This window comes from Pleuronectes platessa, chromosome 11 (assembly GCF_947347685.1).
Source record: "Pleuronectes platessa chromosome 11, fPlePla1.1, whole genome shotgun sequence".
Taxonomy (NCBI): Eukaryota; Metazoa; Chordata; class Actinopteri; order Pleuronectiformes; family Pleuronectidae; genus Pleuronectes; species Pleuronectes platessa.
The window spans coordinates 10,602,548-10,621,397 of record NC_070636.1 but is presented as its reverse complement, the minus strand read 5'-3'; the positions used below and the strand labels follow the sequence as shown (position 1 = coordinate 10,621,397).

Sequence of the window (18,850 nt, the reverse complement as noted above, 5' to 3'; positions counted from 1 at the left end):
TTTACTAAGTGCCGTTGTTCTACTCTGTTTTTTAATCTAGTCTTCTTATCTGTATGTATTCTGTGTACCTGGGCTGATGAATTAACTAAAGTTCTCCCACAGCGATCAATAAAGAATTATCTGATATGATCTAAGCCCACTGGAGCTTCCACTGGAACTTTTCGGGGGCTATTCTTTTTGGATGTCGTCCCATCCTTTGCTCTTCGTGTGGTTTCTTCTCATCTCCTTCCCTTCCTCGCTGAATCAGAGGATTCGCGGCCCCTCATGACCCTGGCCTCCACCTCCTTCTCATAAAGACCCAGGCAGAGACGACAGGAGGGGCCTCTGAAGATTCATCCAGGAACTGACACCCATCCTGAATCAGATTCTCTTATGAACCCTGCTGATGGTTCCACTGTACAGCTGATCTGGGTGAATCTGATCTCAGGTCTGTATCAGATGTGCACAGCGTCACCAGAGGAGGAGGAGCCGGGGGCCAAAATTCCAACACACGTCCCGCCCCCTGTGCGCCCCCTCAGCAAATCCCCGTCCCTCTTCCACAGCCCGTCACACCCTGATTGCGTCGAAGCTGCCCGCGCTCAGCCAATCAGCCGCCTCGCCCGCTGCCTACGTCACCGAGCAGCCAGTTCCCTCCAGCGGCGGAGAGCTTCATTTTCTGATCCGCTTTTGTGCTAAAATGGAGGCTGGCCTCTCGCCCTGAGTCGATGCGCCTTCCTGGTTGAGGTTTAGATGTTGACATGCAATAAACCCGGAGACAGGATGGTCGTGGACGCGCCTAATTCCAACGGGCCCTTTCCGCCGCTGGCTCTTATGCACTTCAGAGGTACGTAAGGACGAATTATTCCGCCTGCATTGTCCCGGGGAATTACGGGGAGAGGTAGCCGTGTGTGTGTGTCGCTGTGCCCCGGTTCTCCTCCGCCGACCGACCGCTCGGTTCACACCGCGTCCAGACGCCGAAAGACGGGTTCGCCGTCTCGGCTCGCTGGAGGAATCCACCGGGGTGGGTGGGTGTGGGGGGGACGGTTCGTGTGCTTCGCTGCGAGACGCTGTGTTAAAAAAAAAAATCTGGTTTTACTAGCTAGCTGGTCGCTGCCCATCCCCCCGCCGAGCTAGTGATGTCAAAGGAAGTGAGGTCATAGCCCAGGGAAGGGTCCTGTCCTCGGCTTTACATTTACGTTTCGTTGGGAATTGCGCGTTTCGGCATTCGCCTATGTATGTGCATTAATTAGCCGTGGCCCCCGGAGCTAAAGGCTAATGCTAGAAGCTGTCTCCAACATGGCCAGTCCTGCTCACCCTCCCACCCCCTGCTGCTCTGCTCGGTCCCAGCTTTTTTTTTTGCCACACTCCAGTTCCTCTGGGTGCAAACTGGTCACAGAAAACGGACACAGCTCTGCAGCAGCCCCCCCCCCCCTCCCCTCGTCCTTCTCCCCCCTCCTTGTTACCCCACCACCACCACCCCTCATGTTCGTGAAGTCTTGAATGAACGTCTCTCCTCTTCAAGTGCAGCGGATCTGTGTCAACACAGCGTCGATATGACCCCCAGCCGGCCGTGTCACAGCAGCAGCAATGTTTCAGGATTACAACAAGCGGGACTCGGCCTATTTAATATGTGCACAATGCATTCAGTCATGTTTGAAAGGCCCCAGCCTGTTACCACTGTACTCGGGTGCAGCCCAGCGTTAGATGAAGCCTCGGGCGATTATTGATCACACTCTGTTAAACTACAGAGGCGACTGCCGAGAGTGACAACTCAGTGCTGGGGGAGAACAAGCTGGACACTCGGTCTCTTTCCCTCCTCCCATTGGGCTTCTCTGTTGTTTACATCGAATGTCCTGCATCCGGATTCACTCGAGATCAAGTTGAGACAGATTGCGCTTCATGCCCATGTCTTGAGTCAGTGTTGTGTGTTTCCTTGTTGGGGGAAACTAAACTGCTACTATGCAGATTAATGGACATTGTGTGCATGGATGTGTACAGGACAGTGGTGGCTCACTACATATGTAAACCTGAAAACAATCACAGTCAATGGCTGTTTAGTTCATGAAGATTAACTGTCAACCAATCACAGACTTGGATTGTGTTTTGAGGTTTGTATCTGGAGGGAGACGCCTTACTCAAAAGTCCATAATGTTGTTTAATTCAGGCAAATCCATTCCTTAGAACACTATCATCTATTTGTTGTAGTGCATTTGAAGTCTACTCTGCACTAATGTTACTGTATGTGATATTGTCCTGTCCGGATATTGTCTACTCGTGTGCATAAACTATACAAAATATTGTACATTTGTGCGCGTATGTTTGCAGGACTGTGTTTATTTCATGCAAATTTGCTTAGTTTCGGTTAATGTTTTTACATCTTCACAAAAGTGACTAGATTTTGGTGTCCTAGCATGAACTCCCAGAAATCCTGGATCGTCTCTAAATCGGGCTCAACATCTTCTCATGATCTAATGTTCAATTCCTGCCCTTATTGAAGTAAGCTTCACATTCATCAGCTTTTTCAGGAGATAATCTTTCTTCAAGACACAAGACTTCAGTTAAATTTTAAGCCTGGCAAAGCATTTTCTTGCCATTATCAGTATCATGGCATCCTCCAAAGTGCAACTAGGAGTGTGTCTCATTTGTGTCAATGATGTAGAACTTTATATAGGCAGGAAGTGTTATCTGCTGATGCTTACAATGCAGCCCGATCAGTTATAATTGATCAATGTAGCCAGAGTCATACCTCTCATACCAAACTGTAACACACTGTTCCGCTACATATCGAAGTATGTCAGTGTTTACATTGAGTATAATATGCTGGTGATAAAGCAGATTGCCAAACCAGTTCAAACCTCAGACCTGCAGCGGCTGCAGTGCTGACGGTTTTTCCAATGTGACCCCAGTTTATTATTTTTGTTTTGAATAGGGGGCATTAAGATAAATCGCGTTTTGTTCTCCATAAGACATGATACCCGGGAGTGTGAGTGCGTGCGCATACTTGCTCTCCTCCGGCGTCTGTTTGCAGCATTAATAGAAGTCACATTGTGCTTAACATCGGTTTTGGGATCACAACACTAGGCCTTTCTCTGTTACACAACAACCTGCTGGGTATTTTGGGAGTGCACAGAAACTTTATGACACGGGCAGACAAACTTATGTAATAGCAGCGAGATAAGTCTGACACGGTCAGGGGTGCAAGGCGAGGTAACACGTTATGGGCCAGCTTCATGTCCCAGACAGGGTCAACCAATTGCAAATTAGAAAGTAAACAACCTAATAAATTACTTTTAGTTTAATCCTTGCTGCTGTTTCTCACCGTTGTTGCCCCACTGAGCCTCTTTCTGGCAATGAAAAATACTGCTAAGCTGATTTTGACCACGTAATAACAATGATGATAACCTTATGTGTTTTTAATCAGGAGTTAAGGGAATTCATTTTCCTGTTGTGACAGCCCAGTTGGGTGCCAAATCATTTATGGAAATGTCTGCTATAATGGCACCTTACACACTTACCCTCTCTCCTCTGGAATTCCCAACCTCTCACTGTCATCAAGATAAATTGGCCAACTTGAAACTGACACTCCAGAAGAGTGTGTGTGTCTATGTGTGTGCACCGTCCTCTCCTCCGTGCTATGGCCTCTGTAACTGTCTAAGTACATTCACTGAAATTAAGGCATGGCCAAATAGTTTTAGCTGCCTGTTACTTCCTTCTTTGTGTCTATACCAAGCTTTTCCTCTAGTGCTTTCCTTCCGTTCGAACTTCTGCACGATTCAATCGTCAGAATTGGATGCCTGTTTATTTCCTCATTACTTTCAGTCTAATTTAAACCAGATGGAATACAGCAGGAAATATTCAATCAATTTATCCTAGAATCATGTGAATAATATTTCTGCATTCACATATCTTGTTTTCGTTGCCCTTACCGATTGGTTATTATTTATCGTTTCTCTATTAGAACCCTCTGCCAAATTCTTAAATCACAATTTGTCTCCCGACATAATTTGCTTATCTCAGTAATTGGAAGCATTCAGCCCAAAGGTTACAGTAGAAGCATTGAGGATGAGTGGGATCCATCCTTCTCCCTCTGTCCTTCTAATGTTTACACAATGTACTGTCTACATCTGATCTAATTTATCTCACCCATGGCATCAGGATCCTCCTTGGTTGCAGACAGCTTCGAGCCTCAGTGCCAGCCTATTGTTAAAGCCACACCCTTCACTGACAAGTAATTATGAGGCAGAGGTCTTTACTGTACAGACGTGACTTGCAGAGGTTTATAAACCTGTGATTTAGGATTTGCTGTATTCTTTATGGTTTTGATGTAAGGATGATTTACTTTCTCTCACTGCCTTGCCCGCCACATTTTATTGTAACTGCATCGAGCATGCACAACTTTGTAGAGAATAAAGATTCTTAGATCCGTCCCCGATCCAAATCCAAACCAAGATTTAATGAGTTATTCTGACTCACACAGCATCATTCCACTAAATTTCCTGGGAATCCATCATGTAATTTCAGCCTAATCCTGTTTATAAACAAACAAACAAAAGGACCGGGGGGAAAGCGTAACCTCCATGGCAGAAATACTTCCTGCTTAAACAGTTTTTATAACTGTGCAAATGCAATCACATAGTTGACCGTTTTAGTTCGATCATTATTGCAGTCACTCATTCGTATGCCTCTTAAATGCAACTTTCTTTTACATCAAGATCAATGAGTTATTTCAGAGAAATCTGGGGGAAATCACAAAAAAATGCCATATCTCATAATGTTAAGGTAAATGTGAAGTTGAATTCCTGGATTAATGGGTTGTTTTTCCGCCCATGTTCCATCCTTCCACCCAGTTTCATGGAAATCCGTTAAGTTGTTTCTCCGTAATCGGTCTGACAAAGAAAGAAAAGTAATGGACACGGTTGCAAACACCTATCTAACAGTGATTATTTCGGGTAGCTGAGGGACAGTGAAGATTTCTAAGCAAAGATAAAATCACACATCATCAGACATCAAGTCAAACGAGCAACATCAAAGTTGTGTCACATAACAACAACACTTTGGAATCACTCTGCTATTTCGTTCATCAGCCTTTATCAGGAGAATAAGGAAATCCTAAAAACCACCATGGTCAAATACAATGACAGGCTTAAATAGCTCGGTTTTATTTATGAATAGATCTGTGACCGTTCACCTAGTTCCCAAATCCTTCATCCTTCATTCCCCCCCTGTTCGGCGCTCTCTCCTCCTCTCCGCTCTGTCGTTATCCTCCCCCTGGGCTCTCACCATCTCTGCCTCTCTCTCAATGCACTTCAGTCTTCATGACTCATTTGCCGCTCCTCATCATTCTCCTGCTACCTTCTGTTTCCATGGCTGTTTAAACTGTTATCCTTCACAGCTGAACCGACATTCTCTTTGTGACCCATCAGGCTTGGGCCATGGCTCCTTTATCGGATAATCTCTGGCGTATCTTTTCATTACCACTGTTTAGCCTTGTTACAACTGAAACTCTAATTTTGCCACTGGACTTTGTCTCACTTGCCCACTTAACTTGTTTTCCCCTTTTCTGTCCGTCTTAAGATGTGGCCCCCGCTGAGCAGGAGAAGCTCTTCATCCAGAAGCTACGGCAGTGCTGTGTTCTATTCGACTTCCTGTCCGACCCGCTGAGCGACCTAAAATGGAAGGAAGTGAAGCGGGCGGCGCTGAGCGAAATGGTGGAGTACATCACCCACAACAGGAATGTCATCACAGAGCCCATCTACCCAGAGGTGGTGCACGTGGTGAGTGGAGTCGGAGGGATTTAAGGTTACGATGAAAGCTGGAGATGAGAGTGAAACTCTGGCTGAGAGCAGGGGCCAGCTGTAGCTGCGGGGCAGAGCTGTTTGGAGGGTTAATAAGAAAACATTTGATTTTATGATTCAACTATTGGTTCATGTCCCAGCTGAGGATTGTGATCAGGTTTCATCACACCCGTCACTTTTTGGAGAGAAGCTGGTTAGAGTCATAGATACGAAGGATCAAACTAGATTTCAAATTAAAGAAACGATTACTTGATTGTTTCTGACTTTTTTGTGAAGGGAAAAAGTATATTCTGGATGTAGCTTCACATATAAGCAGATTTTTCATACATTTTCTCTGAGTTTTGATCTGATAGTTGGACAAAAATATGTGAAGTTCTTGCCCTGAGCTTTGGAAAAATGTTATGGGTGTTTTTCTTGCCTCTATCTGGTAATTGAAATACAAATAAGCCCAAAGGTAAAAAAAGGTCCACTAGAGCTATTACAATCAAAACAATGACAAAACACCTTTTTGATGATGTCATGAAGCAGCTTGGAATCAGGGGAGTTGTTGTCTTCACTACCATTGTTTGCCCCATAATCTCTCTGAGTTGCTTGGTTTTCTTTTGTGTTTGGGCTTTACTGGAAGAGCTTAAGTGACAGAACACATGGCAAATTAATAATAAGTATCCATTACGATAGACCAATACAAACAGTGGAATCAAAAACAGTCAACTGGTGTTGGCCTAAGTTTTTTTCCTCATCATTACGTTGTTTGACCTGTAATTCTAGCAGAGATGCAAAACACCACGGGTATAACAGATATGATGAATATGCCATTCTTCTCAGCAGTTCCTCTGTCATGTTGGATGGACACTCTGGGAGGTCAGCTATTATTACTTCTAGTCAGGACTGTGACTCTCTGTATCATTCAGAGTTGTCCCTATCCCTCCTGCTTTGTATTGGCTGTGCGCTCAGGGTCATTTGAAGGTGAACATTTGGTCTGAGGTGCGGTGTGCCCTGAGAGAGACTTTCATCAAGGGATTCTCTGTTAGGCTTTTGCCCAGCCATAACCTGTCTTCCTTCCGCCTGCTGCTGAAAAACACCACCACAGCTTGATGCTTTCACCACCACGCTTCACTGTCGGGATGGTGACGAGCAGGTGACGAGCTGTGTCTGGTTTCCTCCAAACATGGAGATTAGAATGTAGACCAAACAATTTAATCTTGGTTTCATCAGACCAAAGAATAATTTTTCTCACAGTCTGGAAGTCCTGTTGGTGCTTTCACGTGTCTTTCACTTGGGAGGCTTCTGTCTCTGCCATAAAGCCGACCTCAGTGGAGTTCTAGAGCAATGGTCGCCCCTCTGGTAGTTTCTTCCATCTCCACACAACAAGAATGATCAAGTTCTTGGTCACTTTCTCCCTTCACATCTCTAGAAAAAGACCTGGTTGTTTCAAATTTCCTCAAAACTTGTCATTACAGGATATTTAGTTTAGATAAGTGAGAGAAATTGATTTGAACAGTTGTAGAATAAGCTAGGAACACGACAACATGGGTGAAATGTGAAGCTGTATTAACTATTTCTAATGGATGGATGGATCAAGAAAATAATCACTAGATTAATCACTGATCAAAATAGTTGGTTCTAGCTGTAAACTTGAACCAATCCACTTTTTTAAAATAATATTTTAGGGATTCAGAAAGAATACAAACACACAATCATCCAAACTTGATAAACATAAGGGGCCGGACAGAAGTGAGCAGTCGTTGCTCCCATAAACTTCATCATTTACTTTTTACCCGGAAATTATTATAAATAAGTTTATGGGAGCATCAACTGATGTGTGGACGTTCTCGTTTTCTGATTGAAACCACTGGGGGGGGGGGGGGGGGGGGCTATGAAAAAGGTTATTTATTTCAGAAGCTCTTAAAAAGAAGCTGTCAGGTTTTATGTGAAAAAATTATTTTAAACATTCCTTCTTAACACTGTAAAATGAAAGCTAGTACTTTTTTTCCCCCCAGAGCGAAGAACTTTGACTATGGCACAATTTTCACCACAGGCTACATTGTTTTGTTTGGAATTAATGAAAGAATTGCTTTCATTTTAATTACAGACACTAAACAAGGAGATTATAAAGATTAAGAAGATCAGGATACAGAAGCGTTGCCGTAAAAATGAAAACACAGGAGTTTTAGAAAGATTCTCTCCCTCCATTGTAATTATCTTCTCATCCTCGGAAGCCTAGAGCAGAATTGTCCTAATCACTGTTATGACTTTTCCTCTTGCAGCCTGTTCTGTGATGAAGTGCGGGTCGGCCCTGACAGTCTTATCTCGGTCTACCTTGTAGCTTGTCTTTTCAAACAAGGCCCTTGCTGTTTTAGTAGGCCACCTGCAGTGTCCCATGATCTGCCTAGCATGAAGCAGCAGCCCACAGGGGTGTCAGTTGACACTGTGAGAGACCATTAACGCAACACACTCGGATTATTGTGGGCCATTCGCTCTGAGGCTAGTTTGCAAACCTAACACTAACCTATAAAGAAAACTGATTTTAGAATAACCAAGATAGGACATTTCTTATGCATTTTGAGTTGTGATGAAGCTTTTTTAATTTATTCTAGACTTCTAGAGTTTTAGGGACCTTTTTTAATGATGGTTGTCTTTCTTTTAATTTCCTTGCTGATTCTTGAGCACGGACCATTTAAATAGTGGCAGAAAAACTAAATTGTGTAATGTGAAACTAACACGGCTCCTAATCATTTAACACGAGGCCCAGGATATGAATACATTCTGTTCTCCTCATATGATGTCAGCATTTCTAACAACCTCTTCAGGCAAACTCTCCACAAGCAAGTGCATCTGCAAAATGTTGGCATCTGGCACTGAACTCGCTCTGTGTGCTGAACTGGTTGCAGAGATGCTGCTGTTGCTTTTATTATAGTTTTAGAATACTGCATTGTTCTTAGAAACAATCACCAAATCAAAGAAGCAGCCCTAACCCCAGTTTGATGTGGTTAAACTGTTGGTTTAACCTCATTTCATGACGGTTAACATTCATTCACGAGTGGGGAGAGATCAGGCCTGGTTGTTTGATGAAAGAGTCTTTTGTAGCGTATCCTAACGCAACCTGGCCAGAGCCGCTGTATTGTTTCTCAAACTTAAATGGATATTTTCTCTGATTTGAAGCACGAACTGTGGCTTTTGGTTATTGAAACAAAAAGAAGTTGACTTGAATGATTTTCTGTCCTGGGTCGTAAACATTCAGCGACTCATTTTTCATTTCCCCTCTTCCAGTTTGCGGTGAATATGTTCAGAACATTGCCTCCATCATCCAACCCCACCGGAGCGGAGTTTGATCCAGAAGAGGACGAGCCAACACTTGAAGCAGCGTGGCCACACCTCCAGGTTGACATTTCTTTTTAATGATTTAATCGTCTGCCAAACTGAGAGGTTTATAAATTATTCTCAGTTTAGAAAAGCCTCCAAGTATGAATTCATTTAATGTACGTGTAAAAATAAGAGAATTAAACAGACAGTTATAACCACGTTAATACACACCTAGAACTGAAAGAACAGAACAGCTTGATATAGCTGATTTCATAGTATTCGTAGAGCATTCACTCATTTGTTGTTTTGTCTTGTTTGTTTCTATTGCAGCTCGTCTATGAGTTTTTCCTTAGATTTTTAGAATCGCCCGACTTTCAGCCCAACATAGCAAAGAAATACATCGACCAGAAATTTGTTATGCAGGTAAGGTAACAATATTTTGGAAAAATTGAATTAGAAATTGCATTTTCACCGTGACATTTCATTGAGGTAACATTTCACATCTTTGACGTCGCAGCTCCTAGATCTATTTGACAGCGAGGATCCCAGAGAGCGAGACTTCCTCAAAACAACCCTCCACCGGATCTATGGAAAGTTCCTGGGGCTGAGAGCGTATATCAGAAAACAGATCAATAACATTTTCTATAGGTCAGTGCAGCCCTCCCACTGCTGTTTGTCTTAATCATGTATACCAAGATGAATGGTCGACCAATGAATCATCAAATATAGAATCTGCGTATAGCCACTGAATCCAGTTCCTGTTTGATCCCACAGGTTTATCTATGAGACGGAGCACCACAATGGTATAGCTGAACTACTGGAAATACTTGGAAGGTATGAGCCTTAAAAAAAGTTGAACGTACTACGAATCGCACCAGTTTCGATACTGCACTTTCTTGACCCGTTTACAATTCACATGTGAAGTGTGAAGCCGATGAGATGAACATTTAACTAGATATATACGAGCCACATAGAGACAGAGATTTCTGGAATTAATAGAAAGATGTTATGATGTTAGATGTTCATGTTCAACACAGACAAGGATTCAAATAACAAAGTCAACATATGTGACAGTAATTATCCCTGTGAGACCAGCTCTGGTGTCACACTACTCAGAACGTTTTCCTGTTTTAGCAACAGGGCAGAGTGATGGACGTAGTAGTCAGCAGGTTTGCTTTGCAGGATGTTGCAGCGCAGCACAATGAGATGTATTTTTAAGAATTGATTGAGCTAACCGATCAAGCCTTCACATCGTTAAGAGGATGAGATGGTGCTTACATGTGCTGGGTGTACTGTTTCAGTCAGAGGATCCACTGAGAAGATGCTAAAGGGATAAATAAGCAGTTTTTTTTATTAAATCAAATGTAAAAATTAGCACAGAGTCTTCTTTAAGTGAATAAAAGTCCGAAAGATTGTTTGTTTTTATTGTTTTTCAAGTTTGCTGATAATTCTTGTCTTTTTTATGTTCCAGCATAATCAATGGATTTGCCTTACCACTAAAAGAAGAGCACAAAATATTCCTGTTGAAGGTTCTATTGCCTCTGCACAAAGTTAAATCACTTAGTGTCTACCATCCACAGGTAAGTTGAGAAGAAAACAAACCCTGAAAAGCATGATTTAACATTCTTATTTAAAGCAGTTTTGACATTGATATATTATTTACAGGGGAAACTCTTTTTAAAATGTATTTGATTATTCGTGCCCAAACCTGCTTTAAGAACACACCTCTTTTTCTTCACGAGAGCAGCAGGACATTCTGTAGCTTTTGTAAAAAAAAAACAACCTGTGATTGCATGTTTCAGCCAGTCGCAGCCTCGGGCCTGTCGGTTGCTCTCTCGTGTTACCTTAAGCTTGCTTGTGGATAAATTCAGATGCTTTCACAGTGAAATGATTTGTACTTCTTTGTGTTTTGTAGCTGGCTTACTGTGTGGTGCAGTTTTTGGAAAAGGACAGCACTCTAACTGAGCCGGTACGTCCCATTCTAATACTTGCTGAAACTTCAAATTTGAAGCTTAAAATTGATGTAAAAATGTGAAGCTCGTGTTTAATCCTTCATTGTTTTTTTTCTTGCAAGGTCACAAGTTCATGAATTAATCATTTGGCTCATTCTTTGTCGGATATTAAACTTTTCTTTTCAGCCCTAAAGCCGCTCTCCCCCTTTTCTCCTACCAGGACAGTTATTCAGCACAATGTTATCTCTCTTTTCCATCACAACAGGTGGTAATGGCTCTACTAAAGTACTGGCCAAAGACTCACAGTCCCAAGGAAGTGATGTTCCTCAACGAGCTGGAGGAGATCCTGGACGTCATCGAGCCGTCTGAGTTTGTGAAGGTGCAGGAGCCTCTGTTCCGACAGCTCGCCAAGTGTGTGTCCAGTCCGCACTTCCAGGTAACTGATGGGTTTTGACAACATTTCCTTCATAACTCAGACCATTGGATACACCTATCGTCCACACTCCCCAGGAGTTTTATAGCCGCTATAACGGAGACGTTTGGAAACGCTGCTAATCCCGTTTTAGTTTGAAAACTCCAGGGAAGTGTTTTAGTCCAGACTCACATCCGCTTGCTGATTAGTTCTGTTCGATCCTGAATTAGCCTTCACTGATCCGTCAGGCTCATATCACATGACCCCCTTCCAGAAGAGAAAAACTGGCATAAGCCTCGACTACCGAAGTAATACCTAACATGAATAATCTGATCCAAGTATTGCTGACCCTGTTGTCTTTGCCAACAGCTGTTGTCCTGGTAAATTTCACATTTTACATTTATACAACTGCTTACATGCGTAGGAGTTGCAGATTGCTCTTCAGTACACGTATGCCCCGTGTATGTGAGAGGTCATGTGTTAAATGCGTTTTCCGGCGTTTCAGTCTTGATGGGAATTAAAATTGATACGGAGCCAAAACGCTGTTGACAGAGGTTGTTTTTGTTTGAGAACACTGTTTCTACCAAAGAGTTATTCAAATGTCTGACTGAGGTGTTTGATTCCTGTAGGTGGCCGAGAGAGCTCTGTACTACTGGAACAACGAGTACATCATGAGTCTGATCAGTGACAACGCAGCCAAGATTCTGCCCATCATGTTCCCGGCTCTGTACCGCAACTCGAAAACCCACTGGAACAAGTAAGACACTCGAGTTGTCAAGCTCCACGTGCACTCGTGTCCTCAAACGCCCTGTATGTACCTTACAGTGCATGTAACACCCGTCTGACACAACTGCTGACTAAATGGCTCACATACCGATCTCTGAAGTGAGCATGTGTACATTTATATATAGATGGGGTTTGGTCACAGAATGTACACGTGCATATCACTTAAGTCATCTGTGATTCCTTTTACTATTGCACCTATTGCTCCAGATAAACCTTTAATGTGTGATTTAAAGTTGGTTGTTTTTGGTGACTAAAAAATTGACTTCATGGCTCTACGTGTATACTTCCATTAAGGGCCTTTTCTCATAGTGGTAAAGAGCGTGATACCATTTCCTCTTTTTCTGGATCCATGCCAGATATATTAACATACAGCAACTGACAAACACTTGCCCCTTCTGAAACTACTATTAAATCTGCTGGGTATGGATTTTTTATTTCCATCCGTACCATATTACAAACATTTATTGATACTGTGTATGTATATTATATAGATTAAAAAATGTAAATAAAGGTCTGGCCTGTTAAGGAGAGTGTTTAATTTATCCAATGCAAATCTGGATCTATTTAATTAACATGTGGTTTCATAAGGGGACTTTCCACCTCTTTTTCCTCATCTGTCCCAAAATATTATAGGATCTTTCATCTTTAGTTAAAATTGTATGTGAATCCAACCAGTAGTTTTTGCCAAGTAAACTGCCAAGTGAACCAAAAAATGGTCATGGGTGAAGACATGACCTCCTCGGTGGAAGTAAATATGTGGCTCAATGAATAGTTGAAAGCTTTAGTCATAGTTTGGTCAGTGATTTAACTGTGAATCATCTTTTTTTTTACTTTGTCTGTGATTATTTGTGATAATCCTGACTGTGTGTGTGTGTCTGCTCACAGGACCATCCACGGCCTCATCTACAACGCTCTGAAGCTCTTCATGGAGATGAATCAGAAGCTCTTTGACGACTGCACGCAGCAGTTCAGGGCTGAGAAAAACAAGTAGGCAGCAGCACAGACAGACTCTTCTCCCACTCGATAAATCCTTTTCTTACACACAACATCTGAGTGACCCATTGTTTCAATCGGCCGTAAGACTGCGACTGAATAGTTGTGTTGGTTTTCACGTTCATCAGTGTAGCAGACTAATGAGTGGAGGTCTGGTGCTTCGTTTAACAGAGAGAAGGCAAAGTCAAAAGAACGCGAGGAGGCTTGGATCAAGATTGAGAACCTCGCCAAGTCAAATCCACAGGTGAGCAGTGTGTGTGGTCTCTGGAACACACCTGTTTTTCCCCTTCCTACCAATGCGCATGGCTCTCTCTCTCTCTGTCTGTGTGTGTGTAGGACTATAGATGAAATGCATGAAGTGCCTTGTGTTTCCTGTAATCCAGTTGTGTTGCTGAATTGTGGCTCCCTTTCCATCTTATCCCATGTAGGTTTTGCTCACACTGTTTGTCCCTAGTTCAGGTGGAATGAAGTGCTTTAAATCTGTGCTTAGTTGTGGTGAAAGGAATCATTGATGTGACGACATCCCTCAGGACAAGCAACACACGGGTTCAAATCCTGCTGTGATGGTTCTGTCCCCTCACATCCTAATTCTGGGTCAAACATTGTTTAAGGTACTAGTTTAACATTTTAAGAAGTACCCTTAATCACATCCTTGTTCACAGTTTGATGACAAGCTTCAAGTCACCGTCATTACAGAAAATATGAAGCTTCAGCAAAGGAAACGATTGACCCGACCCAGTCCAAAATGTCAAACACTTTTTTAAAATATATTTTCAACCCAAACAAAATCTCAATGGCACTTCTAAAAAGTTTTGGTGAAATCGACCGATGCCGGTGTTGTGCTGTGAAAAAAAAGAGCGTAACTTCCGCAGTAGAAATCAAACAACATTTCCTGCCCCCTGCGTGCTCCCCCCCCCCCCCCCCCCCCCCCCCCCCCCCCCCTCCCGACCCCTGCCTGAATGTTCTGGAAATGTTGAGGACAATATTCTACTGAGGAAAATGACATTTTCAAAAGTGAATGTCTGAAATCAGCTCTAATGTCCCAGCAATTGACAACCACTTTATATAATTAAACACAAGTTGTGTGTTTCACAATCAATAAATCCAAATAATGTCATACAGTGTCTTAATCGTTTCTATTTCTACACCACAACTAAAGCACATCACGCTTACAACTGCCATAGATTAGAGCTGCTTGATTTAATTCATCCAGAGCCTCTAGATTCATTCTTCTTGCATGCGACTGAAAGTCTTTTCTCCATCCTTTTGTGTTTTTTTTGTTTTTGTTTTCCCTTTCTTTTCAACATAGTTCTCTATGTATGTTGATTCCTCTGACCTCAATAGTCCTGTAGCAATGGAGACGGATGTCCCTTTGATAGAAGATGTTCAGAGGTTAAAAGAGACAGTTGAGGAGGGCGCGACTCAGGTAAACCTGACTTTCTCTGTCTCTGATATCTTTCCTCTTCTAATGAAATCCTTTACATTGATAGATCTGTTATTGACCAAAACTCAAAGTCTATTTGTACAACAATAGTTATCACTCTTCACTGTGTGTATAACATATAGACTTTGTTATAGATTTTTTACCAAAAGCAAGTGTAAAATAAACTAGACTGAACATTGGAATCAAGAGCTTTCTGTTTTATGTCCCCAGCCTGATGTCTCAGTGGTCAGAGCCCCAACGTGTTCAGTATTATACATAAATAAGAATTTATGAAAAACGATAATACATTTGACAAACTATATATTTCAATAACTTTTTCCCATCCAGATACGAATACCAGTGCATTTAAAATACATTGCCACTTATATGGCATATATTAACAGCTGTAAGTTACTGACCCTGTATGGAAGTAATGATCGATATCATTGTTGTATGTCCACGCTCAGGTTAAACAAATTCAAACACATTGGTCACGACTTGGTGAACTCCTCGTGGTTCTTCACATGCTTGATGGGATAACTAGTGCACTAATTGTAAGACCCTCAAAGTTGAAGTCTAGTATACAGCACATGAAGCCGTCGTACTTCTGGGACTTTCCAGCCGGACATTTTGCCAAATTGCTGACATTTTAGCAAACTCTGGCTGATGCACTACTGCAAATCACTTCTTCTCCGCAGCTCTAAAAACAGTACTTGCCAGTGGCAGTATGGCACAACTGCTGTTTTGGAATGGCGAAGAGAAAATGTCAGTTTTACACAAGTGAAACGATTTACTTGAGACACGATCTCAGATCTGTAAATCAATTTGCATTCTCGCAATGGCTGCTACGTCATTTCAGATGCTGTAACCTTGTCTGCATTTCTTTAAATGATCTCAGCTATTACTGGTGACATCATTGACAGGAAAACTGTGAAATCAATGTTACATTGTCTTCAAAGTTTTATTGGAGTACATTTCTTAATCAATACAATAGTAAAAATTTGATAATCAGTTGAGTTTCAATAATTTCCTGGATTATTAAAGATACATGGTTCATATGTATCACACAGTCATTAATTAGATTGTTTATCTCATTAAGTCATTTATTTAATATTGAACACATGGAGGCTCAACACATGTAGCACAGGTCTGATGTGTTAATTTGATTTAATCTTGTTTTAATGTTATGTTATCTTTTGATTTACTGACTTAGACCTTCCCGTTTTTCTGTTTATTACATTTTGTTGGATTGTGACTAAGTTGTTGTTGTGCTTGACCACAAATATGTGAAATAGATAAATGAATGAAACGTCCTTCTCTCGTCTTCCTTCTCCGACAGTTGCAGCATGAACAGCGGAAAGAGCGACCCATGGTGCGACGTAAATCTGAGTTGCCTCAGGATCTTTACACCACAAAAGCCTTGGAGTCCCACCGCAGAGCTGAAGACATGTTGACCACCCACGATGGACTCTAGGTCCCGCCACCTTCCGGCTCTTGGTTCAACTGCCCCTTCTACCCTCGACAGCCATGGACATCCACTCGGCCCGTTCGCCAGAACTACACTTATGATCCCCGCGCTGGGCTCTCATCCCCGTCCCCACCATCTGTTTACCCAGAATCCTTAGTTCTCCTTCATTCCCTGCTGCCCCAGTGCAGAAGCTGTATATTCACCTCCTTCAGAGTTCTGCTTTCTCAGGTTTTTGTTTTTCAGTTTAGGAAGAGGAGCGGGTGTGTGTTTGTGTGTCTTTAAGCCCTCGCCACAATCTGCGTGTTCTACTTTTGTTTTCCCTTTTCTGTTCCTCTCACCTGGTTCCTTCATTCCTTTTTGCAAACGTGTTCACTGAGGATGAGACGTGGTTTAATAATAAGCGACTGACTCACTGTCTAAGGATCGTCTCTTGCTCTCTGCTTGGTTTTCTTTTCTGTCAAAGGGAACAAAAACAGAACCTGTTGGTCAAATGAAAGACAAGACTTTCCTGCCACCTGTTGTACGTTTTCTGTTGTGTTTTTTTTGCTCAATCTGATGGACATCTTATCAGTGCCAAGACGTTTGTATTTTTTGTTGGTTTTGTTTCATGTTTTTATCTGGGACACCTGCCTTTGTTTCTGGTCACTGGTGTTTGAAAGTTTGTTTTTTTAGTTTAGCACATTTAAGACCAAACTGAGGCCTGTCCTTAGCCTTGCAACGTCCAGGAAAGATGGCGTGGAAATGGGGAAGTTGTCCTGTGGACATCTGACACTTTTCCACTTTATTGTTTTGTGCCATACGCCGCTCTTTTTATATGCTTGCTTCCTTACGTTCACTGGCGATGTTTGAGAAAACCAGATCATAGTGATGCCGAGACGGTTCAAACAATGGTACTCGCTGGGTTTGAGTTGAGCTGATGAGGGTAAGCCTGGATGAAAAGCTGCATTTGCTACCTAAGTTGCAGTGATAATGTTCTGGTTTTATAAAACATGCACATGAGCAGAAAGACTGAGAGCATGGCCGTGTTTAAGGTGAGTGTTGGGTTTTATAAAAAAATAAGTTTCCTGTAAAACGAATAGAGATGATTGTCTGTGTAAAGGAGATATAATCTTGATGTTGGGTGGGAGAGGGGCACAGATCTGTACTGTCACACAGCGTCGTGTGTTTTTTCACTAACCGATGGTTTTAAGCAGCCGTTACCGAGTTAGAACCTCTGCTCACCGTCTCCTTCTACAGAGCATGAAGGTATATTAGTATTGTATGGGATAAAGATTTTAATATCCTCATTATTAATTAAAAATAACTTAATTTATTAACAAACATAAGAGCAGATAGTAGCTGTGAACATACTGACGTTAGAGGATCAGTGAAATTCCTTGCTGAGAGCAACCAATATAAAAGACGTGTGGCATGTTTGTGTTGCTACCATTCATGAATTCAGTTGCCTGGTTCGTGGGCTCCATGTTTCGGACACTTCTCAGTGAGGAGCTTGTTTGAAAGTATCTTCCAGTCAGTACCATTGTTTAAACTGAGGAGGTCTGCTAGATTTCTTCATATTTGACGTGGTGTATTTCCTTGTCTTGTCTCTGGAGGTTAGTAGCGTGGATGTCAGGTGTTGGATTCTTCTTCTTTTTGTTCTGTTTTCCTTCCTCTGGCCATTCAGAATGCCCGACGCTGACACAGACTGGTATCAAATATGGCCACAAAATGCCAGATAGATGCTGAAAATAAACTGACATTGTGACTTGGCTTGTTAACTGTATTAATACTGTATTTGCTTGAATGCAAAAATATGTAAATTAAAACTACCATGTTAAACATGTACCTTTTACCCTGGAGGAATGCCATTCACCAAACGGATTTCTGTCATTGCGTTTATGAAACAGTCCTGCTTGCTGGGAGAAGATGTTTTATGGATTTTATGAGTTTAAGATGTTAGAGGTTTATTTAAAAAAATGACAATTCGTCCACAAATAACGAGATGATTTCAAGATGATTTGGTGGCTTGTTGTCACTCTGCAGGATCTTTGCAGATCTTTTAATTTTAACACATTATTTCCAAAACATGATAACTTAAAGTGTCCTTTTGTATGTGACCTGTACTATATGATTCATTTAATATTGTATATATGATTTACCTTGTTTCATGTAGTGTTATATATAAATATATATATCTAGATTAATTTTGTACAAATTGTCCCTCTGTACAGAATAAAAAACATCAATAGCAAGTTAAAGAAGTAAATCTGGCACATACTGTCTGATTTCTCCTGTTTCGGCCGGATACTCAGTGACACAGTTTAGAAAATGTTCTTATTTTTCTTAAAAATAAAAATCTGCAAAGTTTCCTCCATCCTCAAAGTAACTGACACATGTTCAAGCCCGTTGTGTGCTCCTATCACTGTCTTTAGTGGTGTACAACTATGTAGAACGAATAAAGAGACTATTTGAATATATATTTTCAACCATGCATCCATTTTGGCTTTAATTAACGGAAAGGGCAGACATCTGAAATGACACGGCCAATAAAGGAACAAGGCCAAAGATGCTGGTGGTGCCAACTCATGATTGATCTCCTGGAAACCATGTTCTTGTTAACAGATAAGAAGATGGTTTTATCTACCCTAACATGTGGGCTTTATTACTTCTCCTACCTTATGATCTTCTGTGTGTGGCCTCTGGGGGCCTGGTACAAAGTAATACATCCAGTCGTGGTTACATGGGCGGTATGTCGTTGAA

At 41.9% G+C, this 18,850-nt stretch overlaps 1 protein-coding gene across 3 annotated transcripts; it reads left to right on the top strand.

Moving 5' to 3' along the window:
* Positions 1-605: 605 nt before the first annotated feature.
* ppp2r5ca (protein phosphatase 2, regulatory subunit B', gamma a) lies at positions 606-18,567 on the top strand. Of its 3 annotated transcripts, none has more exons than XM_053433966.1 (14): positions 606-823; positions 5,554-5,753; positions 9,045-9,155; positions 9,408-9,500; positions 9,595-9,725; positions 9,852-9,911; positions 10,549-10,657; positions 10,993-11,046; positions 11,295-11,465; positions 12,071-12,198; positions 13,113-13,214; positions 13,392-13,464; positions 14,530-14,646; positions 15,983-18,567. In XM_053433966.1, the coding sequence occupies exons 1-14, from the start codon at positions 730-732 to the stop codon at positions 16,115-16,117; spliced, it is 1,578 nt and encodes a 525-aa protein (XP_053289941.1). In that variant the 5' UTR covers positions 606-729; the 3' UTR covers positions 16,118-18,567. The 3 variants fall into 3 exon arrangements, with proteins under 3 accessions (XP_053289941.1, XP_053289944.1, XP_053289942.1); XM_053433969.1 differs by having other exon boundaries at positions 14,565-14,646; positions 15,983-16,122; XM_053433967.1 differs by lacking the exon at positions 14,530-14,646.
* Positions 18,568-18,850: the final 283 nt, after the last annotated feature.